General features: G+C 41.0%; 2 protein-coding genes across 6 annotated transcripts in view; one reads left to right on the top strand and one right to left on the bottom strand.

The window, feature by feature from the left end:
- URB2 (URB2 ribosome biogenesis homolog) overlaps positions 1 to 7,451 on the bottom strand; it is a 44,808-nt gene extending 37,357 nt beyond the window's left edge. For 2 of the 3 annotated variants that reach the window (XM_060192021.1, XM_060192024.1), the window contains exons 1-3: positions 7,235 to 7,400; positions 6,228 to 6,366; positions 3,053 to 3,229 (exon numbers count right to left, since the gene is read on the bottom strand). In XM_060192021.1, the coding sequence (XP_060048004.1) occupies positions 3,053 to 3,229; positions 6,228 to 6,353 (303 nt within the window). In that variant the 5' untranslated portion in view covers positions 6,354 to 6,366; positions 7,235 to 7,400. Of the gene's footprint in view, positions 1 to 3,052; positions 3,230 to 6,227; positions 6,367 to 7,234 lie in introns of all 3 variants that reach the window. The other variant, XM_060192022.1, reaches the window with a different exon arrangement.
- A 101-nt stretch (positions 7,452 to 7,552) lies between these two features.
- The window catches only part of TAF5L (TATA-box binding protein associated factor 5 like), a 33,678-nt gene continuing 15,029 nt past the window's right edge, over positions 7,553 to 26,201 (top strand). The window contains exons 1-3 of one of the 3 annotated variants that reach the window (XM_007538916.3): positions 7,553 to 7,742; positions 20,111 to 20,255; positions 20,977 to 21,081. In XM_007538916.3, coding sequence (XP_007538978.1) covers positions 20,114 to 20,255; positions 20,977 to 21,081 — 247 coding nt within the window. In that variant the 5' untranslated portion in view covers positions 7,553 to 7,742; positions 20,111 to 20,113. Of the gene's footprint in view, positions 7,743 to 7,912; positions 8,307 to 8,332; positions 8,470 to 20,110; positions 20,256 to 20,976; positions 21,082 to 26,201 lie in introns of those variants that run through there. The other 2 variants (XM_060192025.1, XM_016195144.2) reach the window with 2 other exon arrangements.

The following is a 26,201-nucleotide window of genomic DNA, read 5'->3' as shown; positions in this document are numbered from 1 at the left end:
GGGGCCAGGTGGTGGCACCCTTGGTAGAGCGCACATGCTACAATGCACAAGGACTCTGGTGTAAGCCCTGGTCCCCATATGCAGGGGGAAGCTTCATAAACAGTAAAGAAGTGCTACAGGTATCATTCTCTCTCCCTCCCCTTTCAATTTGTCTCTATCCAAAATAAATACAATTTAATTTTATATAGCTATGAATCACACAAAGAAATTAAAATGACTTATTCAAATTTACAGATGTGCTAAGTAACCCACTTTGACAGTATTTTTTATTTCTTTATCGGGGGATTAACGGTTTACATTTGACAATAAATACAACAGTTTATACATGTATAACACTTCTCAGTTTCCCATATAACAATACAATCCCCACTAGGTCCTCTGTCATCCTTTTTGGACCTATAATCAACAGTATTATTTTAAAGTGATAAGTAACTTAGGGCATAATTTCCAAAATTACTAAATCCTATATATATCAAACATCTTAACAATTTCTATTCTTACTAGTCGCTACTACTCTTTTCTTTCTGTCTATACATTGCTGGAGGCAAGGTGATAGGTGGGTAAAAAGTAGACTTTGCAATCAGGCAGATCTAGGTTCAAATCTCAGTGCTGGGACTGGGTGTTACTTTCAGCCTGGCATGCTATGCAAGCTACTCCAATATTTTAAAACACTCAATTTTGACAATACAGTTCATACTTCTCATCTGAAATTTCAAGATCATTTGACTCAAAAACCTTTACGATGGGAGCTGGGTGGTGGCATATCCAGCTGAACATACATCTTACAGTGTGCAAGGAGCTGGGTTCAAGCCCTTATACCCTTCCTGAAGAAGGGCAGCTTCACAAACTGAGGAAGTGCTGCAGGTGCCTCTCAGATGCTCCTTCTCCATCTCCCTCTGCCCTTTCAATTTCTCTCTCACTGTATCCAAAATAAATACATAAAAATATTAAGAAAAAAAAAAAACTAGCCAGTGGATACTTCACTTGGGAGGGTACTTGCTTTGCCACATGCACAACCCAAATAAGAGTTAGCTCCCAACACACGGGGGTGGGGGGGACTAGATATCATTTCATCTCTTCCTGTTTTTCACTATCTGAAAAAATGGTCCCAGAGTGGTAAAGCCCCAGCAATGATGGGGAACAAACTTTGAGCTTTGAAGAAATCCTGATCAGGATTTTTAGTCTTTGATCTTGTTCCAAGGAAACAGAAAGGTAAAGGAACCAAAAAAAAAAAAAAGTAGCATAATTTACTAGCTACCCCTTTCAATTAAAAAATCAGCTTGGGTGGCCCGGGAGGTGGCGCAGTGAAAAAGCTTTGGACTCTCAAGCAGGAGGTCTTGAGTTCGATCCCCGGCAGCACATGTGCCAGAGTGATGTCTGGTTCTTTCTCTCTTCCTATCTTTCTCATTAATAAATAAATAAAATATTCAAAAAAAAAAGTGAAGAGGAGAGTTAAAAAAAAAATCAGCTTGGGGGAGTCGGATGGTAGTGCAGAGGGTTAAGCGCACGTGGCTCAAAGTACAAGGACGGGTATAAGGATCCCAGTTTGAGCCCCTGGCTCCCCACCTGCAGGGGAGTCACTTCACAAGTGATGAAGCAGGTGTCTATCTTTCTCTCCTCTTGTGTCTCCCCTACTCTCTCGATTTCTCTGTCCTATCCAACGACAGCAACAACAATAAACACAATGGCAACAAAAGGGGGAAAAAATGGTCTCCAGGACTCCAGGAGCAGTGGATTCATGGTGCAGGCACCAAGCCCTGGCAATAACCCTGGAGGCAAAAAAAAAAAAAATCAGCTTGGTTTATAAAATCACTCTAAAAGGAGGTCAGGCAGTATAGCATACCAGATTAAATGTACACAATACAAAGCACAAGGACTTGCACAAGAATCCCAGTTATAGCCCCTGGCTCCCCACCTACAGTGGGGTCGCTTCACAAGCAGCGAAGCAGATCTGCAGGTGTCTCTGTCTCTCTCCCTATCTCCCTCTGCTGTCTCAATTTCTCTCTATCCTTGTCAATACAAAATTGAAAAATGACTGCCAGGAGCAGGCACCAAGCCCAGTGATAACTCTGGAGGCAAAAAAAAAAAAAAAGACAGAGAGAGAAAATAAATTATTTAAATAATAAAACTACGCTAACACTGACAGATAATGAGTAAAAATGTAATGGGATATATGTTCAATGGAACACTACTCTCCAATTTAAAAAAAGATGATACTGTGTCCTTCGTGACAAAATGGATGGATCTTGCTTACTAAAGTAAGCAAAAAAAAAAAAATGAATGACAACTACTGGGTGCTTTTGCTCACATATGGAATACAGAGAACTATAAAACTTGCACAAAATTAAAAAAGGTAGCCTAAATGCAAACTGTCTCTAAGATTTCATGAGAACTATAGTGCTTTTGGGAGGATGGTTGTGCAGGTAGGCACAAAACTTTAATAGTGGGTGTGATATCAAAATATACCCCCCATAGTACTATAATAAGATTATTATATAAAATAAAATTGTTTTAATGTAACTTGAAAGCATGTGATCCTAGCATCACATCTGCCACAGTTTTGCTCTGGCCCTCCCTGCTTCTCTCACTCTTGTGTTAATAAATAAAAAAAAGAAAGAGGTCCCTAACTCTGTACCACCATAAGTCAGAGCTGAGCAGTGCTCTAGTAAAAAGAATAATAATGATATTAGTTTGATTTTTCTCTTGAATATTATATAAGAACTGTTCTGAGCATTTAGCATGCACTCAATAAATATAAATTATTATAATTTTAACTGGGGAGAATAGCATAACAGTTATACAAAAGACCTTCATGCCTGAGACTTCAATCTCCCAGGTTTAATCCCCAGCACCACCATAAACCAAAGCTGAGTAGTGCTCTGGTAAAAATAAACAAATAATTACAGTTGTATTAGTACTATTATTCCCTTCCACTTTTACCATGATTCTGCATCTTCATAAGTAACCCTACAATAAATAAGCCTCCAGGATTAAAAAAGTCAGTAGAGATGCATGTCATACATATCATACAACACAAGAAACTATCAATTACCTTGGCTAAGGAAATCTGAAGGTCAATTGTCTTTCCACTCTTGAGGAGATTCTGCAGTTTTCTGCTATGGAGAATGTTATCTATATAAATCCAAAGTTTTTCAACAATGTCTTCCTTCAGTTCAAGTTTTTTCTTATAAAATGCAACCAATGACTGTCTTGCCCAATCAAGTAATACCTAATTTTGAAAGAAAAATACTATGGAAATAAATGCATCTCCTTACCAGAAAAGACACTTGGGGAGAAAGGGGGACTTTGCTGGTGGAAGAGGTGTGGAATTATACCCATTGTCTTATAATTTGTAAATCAATATTGAATCACTAATAAAAAATTACAAAAGATACTGAGAAAGATACAGAAACACTGCATGCATAATCAAACCCAACTGCAGAGAGTAAAAATCTCTACTTTAAAGCTTATCTTTGTTAGCTTTGTTATCTGCTGTGGTATCTTAAAATGTTTTTTATTTTAAAAATAGTTGATGAAAAACTTTTTAAAATTTTATTAATGAGAAAGAGAATGAACTAGACATCACTTTGGTACATATGCTGCTGAGTATAGAACTCAGAACCTCATGCTTGAGGGTCCAATGCTTTATCCACTGCGCCACCTCCGGACTACAAACTAATTTTGTCTTTACCCAGTACTAACTAAAAGAGTTTCAAGTAAAATTCTAAGTGTCTTCTAACTTCTCTGAAATTACACTAAAATTTAAAAAGTTAAAAGCAAAACAATTGCTCAGAATGATCACAAAGTGAGTAACTGTCTTCTGGGAAATAATGACCAAGTGCTTTATAAAAAAAAAGGTTGGTGAATCAACAATGGTAAGGAATGTTCCATTCTCCAAAGGGAGGTTGGATAATATACTCTGCCTATCACCTGAGGATGATGGGTCCTGAAATTGGCACAGTCTGGAATGTTCCTAGCTGTGACCATGGAATATGAGATCAAGCTACAGGAACAGAGAGATTACATAGGCTCCTGTGTTGAATATGCGCCCCAAATAAGGTAGATGGGGTTCGCAGTTAACAATATTTATATACTTTTCCCATATTTGGAAGCTACTCTCTTCCCTGATCCAGCTTTTTGGTCCTTTTTCCAACTGTGACACCATCCTCCCAGACAATAGCTTAGGTCACCTGCATATTGGATGTCAGGTGCAGGCAAAAATTAGTTGGGTCATGGGTCCCTTGGAATATACCTACTAGCTTTTTCCAAAATGAAAACCCCAAATCTCCATCTATAATATTCTTGCCTTTAGGTTCATGATTAGTTAACAATTTGCTCTGCTTTATATCATAACTCTTTTTCAGCCACCAGGTTCCAGATGCTACCTTGATGCCAACTGGACTTCCCAAGGCAGACGACCCCACCAATGTGTCCTGGAGCCCCACCTCCCCAGATCCCTGCCCCACTAGGGAAAGAGAGAGGCAGGCTGGGAGTATGGATCGACCTACCAACACCCATGTTCATCAGGGAAGCAATTACAGAAGCCAGACCTTCCATCTTCTGAATCCCCATAATGATCCTGGGTCCATGCTCCCAGAGGGTTAAAGAATAGGAAAGCTATCAGGGGAAGAAATGGGATATGGAGTTCTGGTGGTGGGAATTGTGTGGAATTGTACCTCTCTTATCCTATATGTCTTATTTTATACATAAACTTAAAGAAAAAAGAAAAGGTTAGACATCTTATAATTTGCATTACTGTGACATGTACTCTTACTCATAAACATTAAGGTGGTGAGGCCTCCGTTCACAATGACAGAACCATCATTAGCATATGAATAGTGGCAGATGCTAAAAGGGGGAAAATTCTAAGGATAAGGATATTGGAGACACTGATTCAATTGCCTGCTATGACTTTCCTTTGGTCAAATCCTGTATCACATTTGCCAGTCTAAGCTGCCAAGTAATTTCTCAGGTGCAACCTGGCTTAGAAATTACTTGATATTATAGAACTATATATCCTGTGCTTTATCATCACTTAACATATGTGATCAAACATTGACAAATTTTGTGTTATCTTCTTTAATACTAGTATTTGGGGTATATATTAATCCAAGTCCATGAGCTCATCATCCTTAAATCTCTACTGCACTAACAGTTTTGTTGTTGCTTGCCAAATAAGCTTGAGTAATATTATCTGGTTGAGTACATATTTTACAATCTTTAAGGACCCAGGTTCAAGTCCCTGGCCGCTACCTGCTGGGGAAAAGCTTCACAAGTGGTAAAGCAGAACTGCAGATGTCTCTCACTCCCTCTCTATCTCCCCTTCCCTCTGGATTTCTATCTCTATCCAGTAAATAAAATTTTAAAAAAGAAAGATCAGTGTCTTTCTTGGTTCATAACATTTCTAGAATGACTTAATATACATACTAAAGCTTCTCTACTTTACAATCTTTGAAAATTCTAAAGATGTTTAATAAAACACAAATAAATAAGCAATAGTTTATGGTCCCCACCTACAAAAGAGAAGGTTCACAAATGGTGAGGCAGTGCTTAGGTGTCTCTCTCTATCCCTTTGTCTTCTCGGTTTCTATCTTTCTAAGAGAAAAAAGTAGGGTGGGGGTAGATATCCTAATGGTTATGCAAAGAGACTCTCATGCCTGAGGCTCCAAAGTCCTAGGTTCAATCCCCACCACCACCATAAACCAGAACTGGAAATAGTGTAACAACTCTGGAAAAAAAAAAAGTAATAGCTTATGGAGCATGACTTTTTATTTACGAACAATATACTTGATTTGAAATAAAATAGTTATTTACACTATTAAAAAATGCTGAGGTTTTGTAACAAAAACACGTTTATGATATACCTGGTTTAGGGGTGGGAGAGATAGCATATGGTTATGCAAAAAGACTCTCAAGCCTTAGGCTCCAAAGTCCCAGGTTTAACCCCTATCCCATGATAAACCAGAGAGGAGCAGTGTGCTGGGGGGTGGGGGGGGAAGAGACTGGTTTATCTCACATGCAATCTTTTAAGTGTTAATTAAATGTTATTGTGTAATTTACAAAAGTGATAATTACTTTGTGTTGCAAAAATGTATGTTTCTGAGTCAGGCACATAGCTCAACACACATGCCTGAAGTCCCAGGTTTGATCGCTGACACAACTATATGCCAGAGATAAGCAGTCTCTCCCTCACAAAAATAAGAATGTAAGTTTCACATTCAACTTACTTGTTCTTTATTTGGAAGAAAACACTGGTGAGAAATCCAAGCAAAGTGAGCCAGTTTAAGTTTATCTTCCCAGGAAGTTTTCTTGCTTTTAAGTTTAAAGGAAATGCCAGAATAAATAGCAGCCATTGTTACACGTTACCTACAATGTGAAGCAGTGGAAAAATATTATAGTAATGTCAAAGGTACTTGAAAATGAACATTATGAATATCAATATCTACTGAAAGTACATTCCCTGAGATATTGATGAAATAAAGCACAATCTATACATAAGATGATTGAATCCATGAACTTTCTGGGGCAAATTTAGACAATATCAAAGCCAAAGATGGATTGAAATCCTTATGACAAGGACTACTGCTGTAATCAAATATCAAATCCCCAGGTGTGAGTGTATAGGAATTCAAAGTGTTCAATTACTTGTGAATTACCAGTTCGGACATTATTCTCACTGGAAAAGTTAAGTTCCTGTAAACTGTTCAAAGAAAGAATTTCTGCCAGGCCTTAGCAATTCTACCACTCATAGTAGGTTATTTTACTTTTCCAAGTAAAAAGGGTGACAGACAGGGTACCTGTCATTTTTCCTAGCTTACTAAAGTGCTTGAAACCATTCTACGGTGTACTTGATTTATAAATTCAATATGCGTGGCATGGCGACAGATACAAAGTATGTAACAAATGTTTACAAAATAGGCTACAAAGATGCGGCATATAACCCGGGCTGTCAACGTTCCGCCCCAGATGACTTCTACAGGCCCCCACAAGTAAGTCCGCGGAGTTCAATGCGGATACCAAAGCCCTAGTAGAACTTGGGCGAAGGTAGAATTCGATCTGAACTGCACGTAGCAGAATGAAACCAGGTAGCAAGTTCCTACAGAGAGAGATCAGGAGCGGTAAAACAGGAAATCCACATGGGGGCCGCAGGCAGCTCCCGCTGGCTGTGGAGGGGGACAGTGCAGGACGGAAGGTCATTCCCAGGTTTAAGGCTGGGCTGCTGGTAAGAACTCACCTATACGCCGTCCCCCAATGAGGACCTAGCGTCAAATCCCGCCACGCGTCCAGAGCGGCAAGAGGAAAAGGAAGGCTCGCGCAGGTTTAAGTGCTCACCTCCAGACAGACGCCGCGACCCCGGTAGCCGGAGCAAGACAACTAGGCCAGGGACTGCAGTTTCACCACGTGAGCCAAGCCCCAGCGCTGCTTCCGCCCGACGCTGGCCGCGCGGCGGGGCGGGACAGCACGCAAGCCAGGCATTTCCAGCAGAACGCCGAGGAGCCTCGCCCATTGGTGGAGACGGTTGCGCGTTGAGGCCCAAGCGGCCCAGCCCGCGGCCCGCTCCGTGTCAGTCAGTCATGGAGCGGCCGCCCAGAGCCGCCGCGGAGGCGGCAGGGCGCTGGGCACGGGGGCCCAGCTGAGCCGGCTGTCGGAGGGAGAGCCTGCAGCTGAGAGGACGGAGACAGAAGCAACCCAATCCTGGAGGCGGTGGCGGCGATAGGAACCGGAGCCTCCGGGGATGTTCAGTGAGTTCGGGGCGTGGGCGAGGAAGAGGGGGAAGAGGGTCGTGAGCCAAGCGCGCGCGCGCGCGCGTGAGCGCGGAGGATAAGAGCACGGGCGGCATCACGGCGGCGCGCGGCGAGGCCTAGATGGGGCGCGCGCCCGCAGCTCCCGCCGGCGGGGCGGTGGGGGCGGGGCTGCGGTGCGCGGGCGCCACGGCCGCGCCTCGGTTCGCGGCCTCCGAGTCCCGGGAGGCTGCGGGCGGCGTGGCCTGCAGTGGGCGGCTGCACCTGGAGAGCTCTGCTTTCTCGCGCAGGGTTGGGTACAGCCGGGCCCCCGCGGAGAAGGGATCCTGAGCGCCGGACAGCCGGGATGGAGCACAGACCCAACTCTGTCTGATTTAAGGAGAAAGGAAATGTCTTTTGGTCGAACTCAAGATTAAACTTCGCACATCGTGATTGTGGGTGGAAGGGTGTGAAATCGGCCTCTTGCATGTGACACTGGAGCTGTAGAGTTAGACTAGTTATTGCCAGAGGATACCGACCTGCGAGCTGGCTCGCGAAGCCCCAGGGCTTTTGAAAATGTATTAGGTAAGGCGTTGGTGCGTTGATGGTTAGAGGTGAGTTGATGGTTAGAAATAGTGGTGTCATTTTAGAGTAAGCGGAAGTGGATTAGACGACAGCTTCATACAGTTCTCACATCAGTTGTGAAAGTGTCGTTGTAATGCGGATCTCGTGGTTCTAGGATCAAAAGGTAAGTCTGCCATTCCCTTGCGGCGTCTTAAAATTACCCAAACTCTGACCTTGCAGGTTCAAGTCTTAGAATTGCACCTCCCACCAACAAGCAACTGGGTGATGCATCAGGAGGAATGTGAAGGTAGTCTTCTGAAAGCTGGTAGGAGGCTAGAAGCGGGCGGTGGCTGATGCCAAGCTTTGGTCACAGCCCTACTTGAAGGTGGGAGTTGTGTCAAATCTTAAGGCTCGGATAAGCTCAGTATAGTGGATAAAGTTTGGTGATGGACCCAAGGTTGAAACCTGGTAACTCTCTATGTAACCTCTGTGAACATTGATTGGTTTCCTCTTTTGTAAAATGGGATAGTGACTTATAACTTAAAAGTAAAGATTTAAAAGCTATGTGAAAATGTCCAACATAAAGAGCCCTATAACTGAAGATTATTGGCTGCTGACGTTTCCTTTTTGAAGAAAAAATAAGTGTTTTAGGAGTCATGTAGGCCTGAACATGTATTAAGCATGAAGTTCACTACCTGATTTTTTTTGTTGATTATAAAACTTTGAGAAACCATTGTTAAAATGGGAAACCAAAGGATAATAAACTATCTTCACTTGGGCATTTTTCTTCGTTATTAACAACAAATCAAATTAGTATAGTTTGGAATGAGTGTGTTCTTTCTGCCTTTAAATAGGATATTCATGTGTGTTTCTGTCACAGTAAACCTAGTAAATGTCTCATTTAACTGCTTAGTAACTGCTTTTGAGTGTAGAAGGAGGTGTTCTGTACACTTACGTCCTTCATGGCATGTATGAAGGACATGGAGAAAGAGTGAGTGGGTCTTGTTTTTGTTGAATCCCTTCTAGCTAGAAGGATGGCCTAGACTCTCACTCTCTCTCTCTCGCTCTCTCTCCTTACACATTTTGTTGGATAGGGCAGAGAGAAATTGAGAGAGGAAGAGAAGATAGGGAGAGAGAGAAAGACACCTGCAGACCTGCTTCATCGCTTGTAAAGTGACCACCCCTGCAGGTGGGGAATGGGCGGCTGGACACAGGACCCTTGCACAGGTCCTTGCACTTTGTACTGTGTGCGCTTAACTTGGTGCACTACAGCCTGGCCCCAACAATCTTTTCTTAAATCAGCTGTAGTCAGTTAACAGTACTAGTGGTCACGGTTCTAGCCTCCATTTGTGGGACAACTTCAATCATGACTGTTCATTCTCTCAACCAGCATTCTAGCAAACCTTCACAGTCCTCACCATGAAGTTCCTGATCTGATAGCCCTTTGAGCAGCAGGGCCCTACAGCTAGTTGGCCTGAGTTTGTACCCTAGTATCTAGGACACATTGTCTCATTTTGTTAAACCTGAGCTTTCCCATCTAAAAGATGTTGCCTGACTGATAACAGTTGTGAGACATATAAAGGAGGCAGTTTATGTGAAGAACTTAAAGTTGTACATTGTCAGTGGTTTGAGTTCAGCAAGTGTTGCACACTAGTGGTGATAGCGTAGGATGGAGTAGTATTATGTTAGTTACTGTGATACAGATTTGTTCCTTGATTCTAGGACTGTTGAGTGTCATATTCAAGGAAGCCTTGGGGAAGAAGAGATGGCTAAATTGAACTGTGAATCATGAGTAAGACTAAACTAGGTTTGAAATCCAGTTTGGGGGAGAAGCTCTAGTTAGGGAAGAAGCTTTGACTAGAGCCCCTGAGGTGAAAAGTCAAGTGGTAAGCAAAAGAGGATCAGAGTAATTTTAAAATGGCACAGTAGAGATTGACTTTTTTTAATCTCTTACACTGGCCAAAGCAATAGGATTCTTTAGGATAGGGAAGGACTGTAACCAATTGACTTTTTGATAAGATTATGTCTGCAGTTTTTTTGAAATTAGGAAAAACCTTTCTACTGGTTGCTTTATATCGTTTTTAAAAAAAGGTATTTGGAAGACACAGACTTTTTAATCCTAGTTTAGGTATGTAGAAACCCTGAGGGCCCAGGAGATAGCATACTAGTTATACAAAACATTCATGCCTAAGGCTCTGAAGTTTTAGATTTCATCCCCAGCACCACCAAGAGCCAGAGCTGAGCATGACTGAGGTTAAAAATTACAATTTTTTTTTATTACAAAAAGGAACTTTTAGAGAACTCCAAGAAACCCTCCCTCTTAAAAATTATTTTCAAATATATACTGTATATTTTCAAATATATACATAGAAGAAAAGGCTTCCTGAAACAAGAGAATATAACCACCTATTATTCAAGTTTCTTCAGTTTCAAAGAGTAAGTTGCTGAGGCTAGTCAGTTTTACTATGCATGTGACCAAGGTGGAGTCTCCAGTATAGCACATGGGGGTGTATTGGGAGAAGCTTCCATATTGTAGTGTGTGTCTTTATATGAAAAGGCTGGGGGGGGGGGTTGGGCGGTGGCGCAGTGGGTTAAGCATATGTGGTACAAAGCTCAAGGACCCACGTAAGGATCCCGTTGGAGCCCCCAGCTCCCCACCTGCAGGGGAGTCGCTTCACAGGCTGTGAAGCAGGTCTGCAGTTGTCTATCTTTCTCTCCCCTCTCTGTCTTCCCCTCCTCTCTCCATTTCTCTCTGTCCTATCCAACAACGTACAACATCAACAATGGCAATAATAGTAACCACAACGAGGCTACAACAAGGGCAACAAAAGGGGGAAAAATGGCCTCCAGGACCGGTGGATTCATGGTGCAGGCACTGAGCCCAGCAATAACCCTGGAGGAAAAAATAAAATAAAAAGAAAAGGCTGACCCAGTGCAGTGAAGCCCCAGTGATGGGTGGAGAGGATCATATCCTCAAATAATAGTATGCTATTCGGGAAATATATACTGAACTGAAGCAACATCAGGTGCCAGTTTTGAATATTTGATGTATACAATCAATCAGTACCGTAAGGAATGAGGGAAAAAGTTCTTCACCTGAATAAATTTTAATGGCTTGGCTGAGATTTCCAAACATAGTCATAGCTGATTTGCTTAGGGAAAAAAATGATGAAACAGGATTTGGTTATTGAGAGTGGTTTAAATGTTCATAGAGGTACTGATTTTAAAAATGTAATTAATATTATCTAAGGAAATAGCACATTGCCATATATTAAGTATAGATCTATATGTAAGTTAAGGTATAAGCAAAATTTTAGTTATTGCCCAGGTTTTTTTTTTTTTTTTTAACCTTTTTTTTTTCTTTTCAATCTTCTTATTGCAATATAGCCTTGGGTTGGAGCTTATATAGTTGGATCTTTTACAGAAATGTAATTAGTTTCTCTACTGAAGCAAATTTCTTTTTCTCATTTTTTTCAAGTTAAGATTTAAAGAATATGTACTAGCAAGACTTAGAAATCACTATAGAGAGAGTCGGGCAGTTAAGCGCACATAGCACAAAGCGCAAGGACCAGCCTGAAGATCCCGGTTTGAACCCCCAGCTCTCCACCTGTGGGGGTGGGGGGGTTGCTTCACAAGCGGTGAAGCAGGTCTGCAGGTGTCTATCTTTCTCTCCCCCTCTCTGTCTTCCCCTTCTCTTTCCATTTCTCTCTGTCCTATCCAACAATGACAACATCAATAACAACAACAGCTACAACAACAATAAAAACAAGGGCAACAAAAAGGAAATAAATAAATAAATAATTTTTAAAATCCTAAAAAGAAAGAAAGAAAGAAAACACTAGAGAGGGGCCAGGTAGTGAGTGGCACACTCAGTTGAGCACATATGTTATTATGCACAAGGACCCAGATTCAAGCTCTGGGACTCCTCCACCTGCAGGGAGAATCTTCACTAGCAGTGAAGCAGTACTGCAGGTGTCTCTTCCTCTCTCCCTCTTCATCTGCCTCTCCCCTCTTGATTTTTGTCAAGATTAAATAGATAAATAAAATTTTAAAAGGGAGGAAAAGAGAAGAATCTTAAGAGGATGACTAGGTTGTTTGGGGGTTTTTGTGTTTGCTTGAGTGGTGGATGGTTGGTGCCATTAAGCTGGTTAAGAAAAACTAGAAGCAGAAAGAATTTTTTTTTTTTTTTTTTTTAGGATTTTATTTTATTTTACTTTTGAAAGGGGGAGGAACACCAGAGCACTGCTTAGCTCTGGCTTACGGTGGTGTGGGGGATTGAAAGATAGATAAATTAGGGCACATTGAATTTTATATGTCTGCAACAGAATTATCTTAGACTTGAGCTCAGGAAGGTGATCCAACTAGAGATTATAAGTCTTGTGCAAGTAATGTGATGATGTGGGGAATGTGAAGAATGAGAAACAGACAGAATGGAAGAAGGTGACCCAGAACACAGTTTTACAGGATGAGGATGACTAAGAGAAAGGGAGTTTCAAAGGAGAAGGTGTGTATAGCAGTTGTGAGGGGACATAGATCAATAGCATGGAAAAATGACTGCTAGATTTGGTAAGTTAAGGAATCTCAAATAACTAACCTGCTGGGGTTAGAAGCATTGCCAGCTGCCTGAGTATAAGGGAGACCAGTATAGATTTATACTGGTTTTTGGTGAGGAAGTGTATGAAAAGAGAGTAATTGACACATATGTTACATTGCTCAAGGGACCTGGGGCAAATCCCTGGTCCCCACCTTCAGGGAGAAAGCCTCACGAGTGGTGAAGCAGAGCTGCAGGTATCTCCCTTTCTCCCTATTTTTTCCTTCCATCTCAGTTTCTCTCTCTATTCCAATATATTAAAAATAAAATATTTTAAAGATATTTCAAAAGAGAAAGTAAATAATGAGAAAAGATTCCTGGAACACCGTGGAGTTCCAGTTGATGTTAAAGAAAAATCACTTTCTAGTGATATCTGTCTTTCTGGTTATCTGATATCTGCAACCACCCACACCTCCAAAAAAAATTGAGCCAAGTCTGCAGCAATGAACCTTATTCAGTGTCATTTACCTCTTGAATGCCTTGAATAAGAACTCAGCTTTTAATTTAAATGTATTTATGTTAGTCTGTTTCTAAGATTGAATATTTATGATTTATAAATTAAAATTATATGAGCTTTGAAACTACTTTGGTTTATTTTCAATTGTGATTTATATGTCCATGAGTCTAAGTGAATATTCTTTATAATGATGGCTAATGTGTAAACTAGATTTTTAAATTTTTTTATTGGTGATTTGATAATGATTAACAAGATTGTAGAATTACAGGAGTATAATTCCATTCAGTTCCCACCACTAGAGTCCCATGTTCCATCCCCTCCATTGGAAATTTCCCTATTCTCTATCCCTCTGGGAATATGGACCAAACATTCTTATGGCATACAGAAGGTGGTAAGACTGGCTTCTGTGATTGCTTCTCCACTGGACATGGCTGTTGGCAGGTCGATCCACACCCCCAGCCTGTTTTTGTCTTTTCGTAGTGGGGTAGGACTCTGGAAAGGCGAGAATTATGGACAAATTGGTGAGGTTGTCTTCCCAGGGAAGTCAGGATGGTTTCTGGAAGGCTATAAGATAGAAAGTAGGACAAATTGTTTAATAAACAGTAAGCAAAGGTAAGAATAGAGTAGATGAAATTAGGGTTCTTCAGGTGGGAGGAAGCTAAGAAGTCTATTTTAGGTATGTTACAAAGCGCCCATGACTTTAGTAATTTTTATTTATTTATTTCCTTTTTGTTGTCCTTGTTGTTTTTGTTGTTGTAGTTATTGTCGTTGTTGGATAAGACAGAGAGAAATGAAAGAGGAGGGGGAGAGAAAGATAGACACCTGCAGACTGCTTCACCGCCTATGAAGCGACTCCCCTGCAGGTGGGAGATGGAGGCTCGAACCAGGATCCTTAAGCTTTGCGCCACGTGCGCTTAGCCTGTTGCGCTACCACCAGACTCCCAACTTTAGTAAATTTTGCCTGAGCCTGATAGCTAACATGCAGGTGGACTAAAGATATTGTCTGGGAAGATGGTGTCAGAGTTGAGAATAGGGTTAGAAAGCTGGATTAGGGCAGAGTAGCTCCCAAACATGAGGAAAGTATGTAAATACCACTGTTTACCTCATCTATCTGACCTAGGGTCCATAGCCATTAGCACAGGAGACTGTGTAACCTCTGAGTCCCTGTAAATCTGAGCTCACAGTTCATAGTCACAAGCTAAGAACATTCTAGGCTGCACTCATTTCAGGACCAGTCTTCCTCAAGTGACAGAGTAAACTAACCCAACCTTCTTTGGAGAGCAGGACAGGCCCTACCATTGCTGCTCTTCAGTGAGGGCAGTAAAGTAGATTTTTTAAAGCTGTACTTAAAATGACCATTTGATAGATGATACAGCCATGTATATACTACTTCAAGGAAAGGAATGGGAACTATTTAAGGACCTACTAGACACTTTACATGGCATCTCATTTAATGAAAAACTGCAAGTTGATTTTCCATCTGATTTTAAGCCTAAAAATTGTGGGAAAGATAAGAATACAAGGAGGAGTGTGTATTCACATGACTAGATAACTAATTTAAATGAGAATGACAGTGATGACTTTGCCTGGATTTATTTTTAAGTAACCCATGCTCAAGTTTGTCACCTTATCGACAGGGACATTATCCATGTAGTTAACATTTCATCGAATTGTATAGTACTTGGTATGTCTCCTCAACCACCCCTCCAACAGCCATGTACATTTGAATGTAAGTAGATAGGGTTAAGATGCAGCCTGCAACTAGTGAAGAACTTTAGACAGTTGGAATCCAATATTAATATCTTCTTTATTTTTCTTTCACCAGAGTACTGCTTGGTGGTGAAAGGGACTTTGGAGCCAAAGGCATGACAGTCTCTTTGCATAACCACTGTGCTTTATTTATTTATTGTTGAACAGAGACTGTTCAGCTCTGATTTATGGAGGTACTGGGAATTGAACCTGAGACCTCAGAGCCTCAGAAGCTAAAGTCTTTTTGGGTAACTGCTATGTTGTTTCCTGCGCAATAGTTACTTTGAGACAGAAAGATGATCATGACCTGATATTACATTAGCAGCTTTGTTGGAGCTTCAGTTGAACACTTAGCAACTGTTGATAGGTGAGAAATAGATATGTTGGCTCTCTCATTTTAGCTTCTAGAAATATTCTTGTGACATGAAAATAAAGGCATGTGGTCATTTTATTTTTACTTCTAAAAGTTAAGATAGCTTACATAAATTGAAATTTATGGCAATTTTTTAAGTTTTAAAGATTAATTTAGACACACTAATTTGAATTTAAAAGATTTTATAATTATGGGAAAAAGCCAAACTGATGGCTTGAAAAAAGACAAGTCTATCTTAAGTTGTTTTTGTTGTTGTTTTATATGTCCATTTATGGTATTTTGTACTAATCATTTGGGAAAAGGAACTGATTTCTCTGGAGAACTTTTTTGTTGTTGTTATATACTTCCCTTAAACCATAGATGCACTAGACTCTAATCCAGTAAAGTCGGTTGGGTCACGTCTCTGGTATTTCAATTGAGTGAGACTGCAAAACAGAATTAATGCCAACATTCCCACTCTTGAGATCCTTTACTGATTGCACATCCTCAGAGAAGATCCCCTGTCATAAATGATTTAGACTCAGAAATAATTGTCAGTTGGGCCAACTCTGTTGAGTACATTCATTAGAATCAGTATAACTTGTATATTTTCTGTCCTCTTCAGATTGTATGTATTGCCCCACCTTAAAAACATTGTAACTCCAAGGTCTGTTTTCTCTGTTACTTCCCATTAATCTTTCACATGCACCTTTGTTTCCCATCAGGTGCTCTTACTCTCTCCCATCTAGTTTGGAATAAGGAACACACATTGACACATGTATATATGTCTATGAAAAGAAATTGGCAGTGGGAAATCTGGAAAAGTTTTAAGCCTCAGATAAAATACAAGGTATATAACTGCTTTGGAAGAGTTTGGAAACTAAGCTTCTAAAGTTAGATTAAAAGCTTCTTTATGGGCTTGGAGAAATAACTCACCACACAGGGCACATGCCTTGCAGCGGGCAGTTTAGGTTCAATCCTTACATTACCTGGGAGAGAGAGTGCTGTGGCACCAGAGGAAACTGCTGTTGCAGTCAGTCTGTGTCTGTCTGTCTCTCTCTTTCTTCTCCCCCCCCCCAATAAAAAAAAGCAATCTATAACAGTGTCTCCACCAAAAAAATGAGGGTGGGAGGAGCTTTAAGGGCCAGGGAGATCACATAGTAGAATCATACTACACTTCCATGCCTCTGGGCCCAGGTTCAGCCCCCAGCTGTACTATATGTGCACTAGGCTCTGTTTGCTCGCTCTCGCTCTCGCTCCCTCTCCTGCTCCCTCTCCTGCTCCCTCTCCTTCTCCCTCTCCCTCTCCCTCTCCCTCTCTCTCTGTTCCATAAAAATAAAATGTTTTAAAATAATAATAAAATAAAAGCAACTTTCTTTTTTTTTTTTTTGAGAGAAAAATTATATTTTACTAGCTGAAAAGAGAAAAGGGAATTGATAGAAGGTACTTAGATGTAAAAAAAAAAGTCAGTAAATGAGTAAATAAGTGCTAGTACATAAGATATCATAAATATGAGCTAATACCACAGTAAGAGCTCTGTGAAAGGTGTTATATGTATAAGATCTTCAACTTCATAACAATATTTTTTTGCACTTCTTTTCTTCTCTCCTTTCTTCCCCTTCTTCCTTCCTTACCTTTTTTTTTTTTTTTAATTTTTTATTTAAGAAAGGATTAGTGAACAAAAGCATAAGGTAGGAGGGGTACAACTCCACACAATTCCCAACACCCAATCCCCATAACCCACCCCCTCCCCTGATAGCTTTCCCATTCTCTATCCCTCTGGGAGCATGGACCCAGGGTCGTTGAGGGATGCAGAAGGTAGAAGGTCTGGCTTCTGTAATTGCTTCCCCGCTGAACATGGGCGTTGACTGGTTGGTCCATACCCCCAGTCTGCCTCTCTCTTTCCCTAGTAGGGTGTGACTCTGGGGAAGCTGAGCTCCAGGACACATTGGTGGGGTCTTCAATCCAGGGAAGCCTAGCCAGCATCCTGGTGGCATCTGGAACCTGGTGATTGAAAAGAGAGTTAACATATGAAGCCAAACAATTTGTTGAGCAAAAAGCAACTTTCTAAGCTGGAAGAGATTGAGGAGAATGGCTAGATTGAGTAGTTCTGATTTGAGGCCAAAGTGAGTAAGGAGAGTACTGTCACAATCTATCATTTACATTTTCCCCTCAAAACATGACATTGACTCTGTATCTTTGAGACTAAATTTATATGCATAGTGACAGGAGATTCCTGTGTAGTCAAGTTGAAGAACCAAATCAAGGATAAGATGCATGCCTTGCTATGCATGTGGCTCAAGTTCTAGCACCACGTAAGTTCCACAGTACTGGGAGAAGCTCTGGTGGTGGTGTCTCTGCACAAATAATTAAAGTATATATTACTCTATCTAGTCCCATCTGTATTTTCACAAGTGGCAAGTTTACATCCTTTTTATACCTGGTAGTATTTGATTATTATGTATATAATGTTTAATTGTTCTTTGGTTGACTTCATATTTCCTCTCTCTCTTTTTTGAGATTTGTTGCTTTTCTTTTAATTGTATATTTAGAATTCTTTCTCATTTATCTCTTATGTGTTTACTATAATTTTTTAAATATTTATTTATTGCCTTTTGTTGCCCTTTGTTGTTTTATGTTGTAGTTATTCTTCTTGTCATCATTGTTGGATAGGACAGAGAGAAATGGAGAGAGGAAGGGAAGACAGAGAAGAGGAAAGAAAGATAGACACCTGCAGACCTGCTTTACCACCTGTGAAGTGACTCCCCAGCAGGTGGGGAGCCGGGGGCTTGAACCCAGATCCTTACCTAGTCCTTGCACTTTGCGCCACATGTGCTTAACCCACTGCGCTACCACCCATCCAACTCTCTACTATAATTTTTTTTTTTTTGACTATATCACTGCTCAGTTCTGACCTGTGTTGTCAGAAATTGAATTTGGGATTTCGGGTACCTTGGGCATGAGAAACTATTGTATGAATTGCTGTGTGTATTTAGGAAAATTTTTTCAATGTTTTGTTTATTTTATTTACTATTGTATAGAGACAGAAATTGAGAGTGGGAAGATAGAGAGATAGAACTGGGATCCTTCACAAGGACCGGCATAAGGATCCCAGTTCCCCACCTACAAGGGAGTCTCTTCACAGGCGGTGCAGCAGGTCTGCAGGTGTCTTTCTCTCCCCCTCTCTGTCTTCCCTCCTCTCTCCATTTCTCTCTGTCCTATCCAACAGTGACAACATCAATGATAACTACATTTTATCTTCTTAAAATATTTTTTAAAATTTATTATTGTTTAGAGACAGAAAAAATTTTGAGGGGAAGGGGAAATATGGAGAAAGAGAAAGAAACACCTGCAGCCCTGTTTGACCACTCACAAAGGTTTCCCTCTACAGGTAGGGACCAGGGGCTTGAACCTGGGTCCTTGTACATTATAATGTGAACACTTAACCGGTGTGCTACCATGTGGCTCCTGTAAATTCTCTTTTATTCTTCTCCCAAATTTATTGAACATTCTGTAACCGTTACTTTGAACTCCCTGGGTAATTTGCTTATCTCCATGTCTGTGGACTCAACCTCAACTGGATTGCTGCTGCATCTTCTCCTGCTATTCTGTGAGTGAATGAAGCTGTTTTCTGGCTGACTGTACATGGCTTAGGACATCTGCTGAGCTCGTGTGTGGCAGCTAAGAGATCAGTATCCCATAGATAAATACTTATAATAGCAGGAATCCTTGCAAAGGTATTAGAACCCTTGTGTTAAAAAAAATCATAATAGGGAGTCGGACGGTAATGCAGTGGGTTAAGCGCACGTGGCGTAAAGTGCAAAGACCAGCGTAAGGATTACAGTTCGAGCCCCCGGCTCTCCACCAGCAGGGGAGTCCCTTCACAGGCGGTGAAGCAGGTCTGCAGGTGTCTGTCTTTCTCTCCTCCTCTCTGTCTTTCCCTCCTCTCTCCATTTCTCTCTGTCCTGTCTAAAAATGATGACATCAACAACAACAACAATAATAACTACAACAACAATGAGAAACAAGGGCAACAGAAGGGAAAATAAATATAAACATTTTTTTAATCATAATAAAATAAGCATAAGTCATCAAAATAGTGAAAAGATAGTTTAGTATCAGAAAATTCAATTGTTCATTGAATCACTGTATCTCAACCATATCAAACCTTATTTTCCTTTCAATTTATTGAATTTCTGAATTTCTCGTCTTTGACTCTGTACTGTCCCCAGCCTGTTTTTTGTTTGTTTGTTTATCTTATTGGGGGGGGGCTAGTTCACTGCTAATTAACATTTCTCTCACAGTAGTAAGAGAAATAAAAGCCCTTGGTATTCAAATAGTCTTGTTTTCTGTTTGCATCTCTAATAAATATCCATGGAATGGATTAAAATCATGATATTAAATGGAGTTTGGGGCAATCTATGGAATGTTATTATCTATGATATTACTATTTTTTTATAATTGAAATTGGCTGTTTCACTGGGGAAATGGGGTAAAACACTAGGCCCATCATTTAAAATTTTTGTTTTGTATTTTAACTAGGCCACTTAACTAGACATTTGAATAATCTTTCCTTATTAATTATTTTAGCCTTCTTTGATGTCCTAATTAGATTGGATATTTTCCCAGATACCTTGAAGTTCTGTATCCTGTGTGCCTTCTTGCTACCCATCTAGGTCATGAAACGAGTGCGCAACGAGCAGATTCAGATGGCAGTGTCCTGCTACCTCAAACGCCGGCAATATGTGGACTCAGATGGTCCCCTGAAGCAAGGACTGCGGTTGTCACAGACTGCTGAGGAGATGGCCACCAATCTCACAGGTAACTATGGAATCTGCTCCTGTGAGTAGACTGGAGTGGGAGAACTCATGTTAAGAGCAATGAGAAGTCACTTCTCTGAGTGGTGCTGGTCTTAGAAAGTTCCTTCAAAGTCATGCTTAGGTCATAGAGTATAATGTTTCTACATAAGTCTCTTGTGACTTGCATACCTGGCCTTTCTGGTTTGGCTTATTTACCCTGTACTTTATACCCTTTTATTCCTCTGCTGTTGATTTTTGGGTATCAGGAAGGAGGGAAAATAGGTACATGTCCTTAGCCTGTCATATTTAACCAGAAGCCCTAACATTCATTGAAAATATACTGAATTATCAATTTCTTTTTTTAATGTTTTTTTCTTTCTTTTTTAATATTTATTTATTCCCTTTTGTTGCCCTTGTTGTTTTATTGTTGTAGTTATTATTGTTGTTATTGATGTTGTCATTATTGGATAGGACAGAGAGAAATGGAGAGAGGAGGGGAAGAGAAAGATAGACAACCTGCACACCTCCTTCACTGCCTGTGAAGCGACTCCCCTGCAGGTGGGGAGCCAGGGGCTCGAATTGGGATCCTCACGCCGATCCTTGCACTTTGTGCCACATGTGCTTAACCCACTGTGCTACCACCCAACTCCCGAATTATCAATTTCTATTGATATGTACTCACTCTCATACATTCTGTCACTTACTGGGTTAATTTATCTCTTATTTTGTCTTTTTCTCCTTAGTTCAATCAGAATCTGGTTGTGTCAATATTGTGTCTGCAGCCCCTTGCCAGGCAGAGCCTCAGCAATATGAAGTACAGTTTGGTCGACTACGAAATTTTCTCACTGGTGAGTATTCAGCACTAGGAAGTCTTTCCTTCTAAGGAAAAAATAAGCATATTGGCAAAATGGTTCACCTAGGTAATGCATTTGCTTTGCCAATCATGTGACCCAGGTTCAAGCCCCACCCTCACCACACTGAAAGAGACTTTGGGTCCTATGGGTATATGTGTGTGTGTGTGTGTGTCCTTCTTTGTTTCTCCATCTGAAAAAGTCAGCCTAGAGTGACAAAGCCCAGGTTAGGGCCAGGGAGGTGGGGGGGAGTAATGCATATTTCCTCTTGGAACCTTTTATCTACTGTGAATGATATTAGGTACTCACAGGTAGTTTAACACAAAGTTTGCAAAGGACTGAGATTTATGTTTCATTTTTTTTCCCACCTTATTTGCCAGCATTGATCCTGAATTTCTTGCAGACAGCCAGTCATACAGTGATGACAATCATTTAGCTTTTCTTTTTCTTTCTTTAATATTTTATTTATTATTTTATTTTTATCAGATAGAGCCAGGGAAATTAAATGGGAAAGGAGAAAGAGGCCCCTTGCAAACACTACTTCACCACTTGTGAAGTGCCGGGCTAGCGTTTGGGTGCCTCTTCTTGGACACTTACTCTCTGGGTTGGAGAGATCACGACAGGAGCCAGCCTGGGCTGCTACTCAGCGACGGGAGAGAGATGACCCAGGAATAGAGCTCGTGGTGGCGAGGCAATTCAATTTTATTTTTAATATTTTATTTATTTATTTATTTATTCCCTTTTGTTGCCCTTATTGTTGTTGTAATTGATGTCATTGTTGTTGGATAGGACAAAGAGAAATGGAGAGAGGAGGGGAAGACAGGGGGAGAGAAAGATAAACACCTGCAGACCTGCTTCACCGCCTGTGAAGTGACTCCCCTGCAGATAGAGAGCGGGGGGCTCGAACCTGGTTCCATATGCTGGTCCTTGCCCTTCACACCACGTGCACTTAACCCACTGTGCTACTGCCAACTCCCCGTGGCGATTCAATTCTTTATTGATCAGAGAGCCAAGGCTTTTAAGAGTCGGACCCGAAAGTAACAAATTGGAAATGGAAATGGCTTGACATGGTTTGGAAAGGGGTGGAGAAAGGCAGAAGGGGGCTGGGAAAGGTAGGAACTTCCTTAGCAACTGTTGCGAGGTTTTAACTGATAGGATTAATAATACCCTGCAGGCAGGGAGGATCTTGAGGGTAGAAAGAAGATAGATCAGAGGAATGGAATGGGTGGGGATCTTTCAGGCAAAACAATGATTATGTAAATAGTAAGGGAGCAGGCCACAGTATCAGGAATGCAGGGTGCTTTGTGTGGCAGGGAGTCTGATAATACAGGGCAAACCTTGGGGAGTTGTGTCCCTCATCCCTCGACCTCTCAGTAGAGAGAGAGAGACTGACAGGATGGATGTCCCTTCAAGTCAAGTCCTGCCAAGCTCAACCACATCCTCACAATTTCCCTACAGTGAAGCTTTTTCCCCTGCAAGAAGGGACAGGGACTTGAATCTGTGCACTTAACTAGGTGCACCACTGCCCAACCCTCTTTTTATGTTCTTTAAGTACTGCGTTAAAGCTTTATATATGTTTCTGGTCTGATCATTGAAAATCAATATGTGCTTCCTTGTGTCCTAATTTACACAAGCTTCACCTCACCTCAGTCTTACCCCTTTCCTTGTAGAAACCAAAAGTTTATTATTTATTTAGTCCATCTGTTTTTCTTTTTTTATTATTAGTGATTTAGTAATGAACAATATTGTAAGATAACAAGAGTGTAATTCTCTACAGTTCCCACCACCAGAATTCTATGTCCCATCCTCTCCATTGGAAACTTCCCATTTCTTTATTCCTCTGGGAGTATGGACCAAAATTCATTTTGGGGTGCAGAAGGTGGAATGTCTGGCTTATTACTTCTCTTTTGGACTTGGGTTTTGGCAGATAGATCCATACCCCCAACCTGTTTCTACCTTTCCCTAGGACTCTGGAGAAGTGAGGTTCCAGGACACATTGGTGAGGTTGTCTGCCCAGGAAGATCAGGGTGGAATCATGATAGCATCTCCAGCTTGTAACCACTGCTCCTGGTGGCCTTTTTTTTCCTTTCTTTCTTTTTGTTGGATACAACACAGAAATTGAGGGGAGAGCGAAAGATAGACACCTGTTAGACCTGCTTCACCGCTTGTGAAGTGACATCCCTACACTGGGAAGCCAGAGGCTCAAACCCATATCTTTGTGCCAATCCTTGCACTTCATACTATGTGCACTTAACCTAGTGCACTACCACCAGCCCCCCTAGTTAATTATTATTACAATCAAGTTAATTGGAGGTTTGTTTCTCTGAAAATCCATTGGTTAGCTTCTACAGTAATATACTTGACTTCACTATGCTTTCTGCCCTTCAGAGGTATCTGGTAATCAATATATCTTAGATACTGACAGGGCCAAATGGCTTTGATCTATATGTGACAGGGTTGTAGGTAACTGATACAATAAAACTGTATATACAGATTATTTTTTTACAGCTCTTTGAACAGTTTAAGCCTAGTGTCAGAATTTGATCACCTTACACATGTATATCTCAAAATGGTCTTTTCCCCTCTTCCAATATTATATATATTATATGGATCAACAAAACAAAAATATTAAAAGTTGTAGGCTTTTGGTTTTTTTGTTTATTGATTGATAAAAAGTGATTGGGGTGGGGAGAGAATGGGAGACACTCTACAGCACTGCTTCACTTCTAATAAAGCTTCTCCCTGTGGATGGTGACCAGGAATTCAAACCTGGGTCTTCATGCATCATAATGTGTGTGCTCTACTGGGATACTACTGCCTGATCCCAACTTGATCACCTTTTAAAAATAGAGTTAGCCTCTATGGGACTTTTGTTTATATACGATAATAGAGGTATAGTTCCATGCTGCTTCTATCACCAGAGTTGTGTGCATGCCCCCAGCTCCCCAACAATAACCATCATAACTCACCCAAGGTTTTAAATAAGGGTTGAATTTTTTTTTTCAATTTCATGTGTTTTAATTCTCTATATTTCATTTATGAGTGAAATCATCTGGTAGTTGTCCTTACTTCATTAAACATAATAACCTCCAGTTTCACCCATTTTGTCCCAAATGACACAATATTATCTTTTTAAATTGCTGAATAGTACTCAGTTGAGTATATGTACTATAACTTCTTATTATTTATTTTGCCACCGGTATTACCACTCGGGCTTGGTGGCCGCACTAAGAATCCACCACTTCTGGCCACCATTTTCTGCCCCCCCCATTTTATTAGCTAGAACATTGAGAGGGGAGAAGGAGATAGAGAGGGATATACATAATGATTTTTTAAAAAAGGTCAACATCAGTTCATGGAGGTACAAATTAAATTCTTTTTTTTATATTTATTTTCTTTTGTTGCCCTTGTTTTATTGTTGTTATTATTGTTGTCATTGTCGTTGGGTAGGACAGAGAGAAATGGAGAGAGGACGGGAAGACAGAGAGAGGGAGTGAAAGACACCTGCAGACCTGCTTCACCTCTTGTGAAGCGACTCCCCTGCAGGTGCGGAGCTGGGGCTTGAATCGGGATCCTTATGTCGGTCCTTGTGCTTTGTGCCACCTGCACTTAACCTGCTGCACTACAGCCTGACTCCCAACAAATTAAATTCTTAAGGGATAATAAATCTTGCAGGGAGATATGAAAGATACTTATGTATAAGGCTGTAGCACTCTTGTTTACCACTAGTGCAGTCTGGGAATGTATAAGAGGATAAAGAAGGAAAAATTATTTTTTATTATAAAGATGTATATATATACATAATCATAACAAAATAAGGAGTAAAAGTCTTGACAATTATAGACCTCATTTCTGTAACTGATCATATAGTCATAACCAGTGTTTTAACTGTCTTCTTTCCTTCAACCATTCTGTATTCTCTTTGTCTTCAGTATACACTTCATTTGTTCCTGGCTCTTAATCTAGTGAAGTGACCCAGACATTCAGTCCTGGGTCAGAAGAATCTACATCATTATTCATCCTGCCTGAATTAATTTTGGCTTTCCCTAACCTTAATCACAAGGCATAGTAATACTAAGAACAGTTCTAAGACTTCTCAAGTGCATATATTCTCTTCTTTATGTTCCTTGTAGAGTAGCAGTTCAGTTTTCTCTTGTTAGTCAGGATCAGTAACTCCCAGCCAGTCTATCTTGGCGTTACTCTCGATCGCACTCTGTCATTTCACAAACATCTCATAAAAACTGCAGCAAAGGTGGGCGTGAGGAATAACATCATTGCAAGACTGGCTAGCTCCTCATGGGGCGCGAGCGCTTCCACACTATGATCATCATCCCTGGCATTATGCTATTCCACTGCAGAATACTGTGCCCCAGTATGGTTCCGTAGCCCCCATGTCCACTTGGTCGATTCCAAATTATATTCCTCCATGAGGATAATTTCTGGAACCATCCATTCCACCCCAGTTCCATGGCTGCCAGTCCTTAGCAACATCGCCCTGCCAGATATTCGTCGGGATGCGGCATCATCTAAGTTCATTTCCCACGTCTACGCTCAACCGGACCTGCCAATATACGCGGATATCTTCGCCCACCCTGTTCAACGCTTGACGTCTCGTCACCCAATCTGGTCCCCTATGACTACACTGAACTTCTCTGTTCCAGACTCTTGGAAACAGAGTTGGCAGTCAGCTGAGGTAAAGAACAAACACCTCATCACAGACCCCTGCAAGCGTCAACCCAGCTTTGACCTAGCACGTTATGATTGGGCCCTCCTCAATCGCTATCGAACAGGCCACGGCTGGTGCGCCGCTATGTTCCATCGCTGGGGAGCCAGAGACGACCCAAACTGCCCCTGCGGCTACAGACAGACTATAACCCACATAGTCAACGACTGCCACCTCTCCAGATTCAAAGGAGGTCTCAAAACTTTATATCAGGCTCAACCTGACGCTGTTGACTGGCTACGGAAGAAGGGCAAACGCTAGAAGAAGAAGAAGTAACTCCAGCTAGCATAGTAGTAGCCTCCGCCTTTGCCCGTTTAACTTCCAACCCCAAATCCATATTTGCTGGATTCCAGAGTCTATGATCTTCCTTCAGCCAAAAGTCTTGGACTTTGTG

Source organism: Erinaceus europaeus, chromosome 6 (genome assembly GCF_950295315.1).
Source record: "Erinaceus europaeus chromosome 6, mEriEur2.1, whole genome shotgun sequence".
In the NCBI taxonomy this organism is placed as follows: domain Eukaryota; kingdom Metazoa; phylum Chordata; class Mammalia; order Eulipotyphla; family Erinaceidae; genus Erinaceus; species Erinaceus europaeus.
Note: the sequence above shows the minus strand (reverse complement) of the source record. Positions and strands in the feature narration are given on the sequence as shown.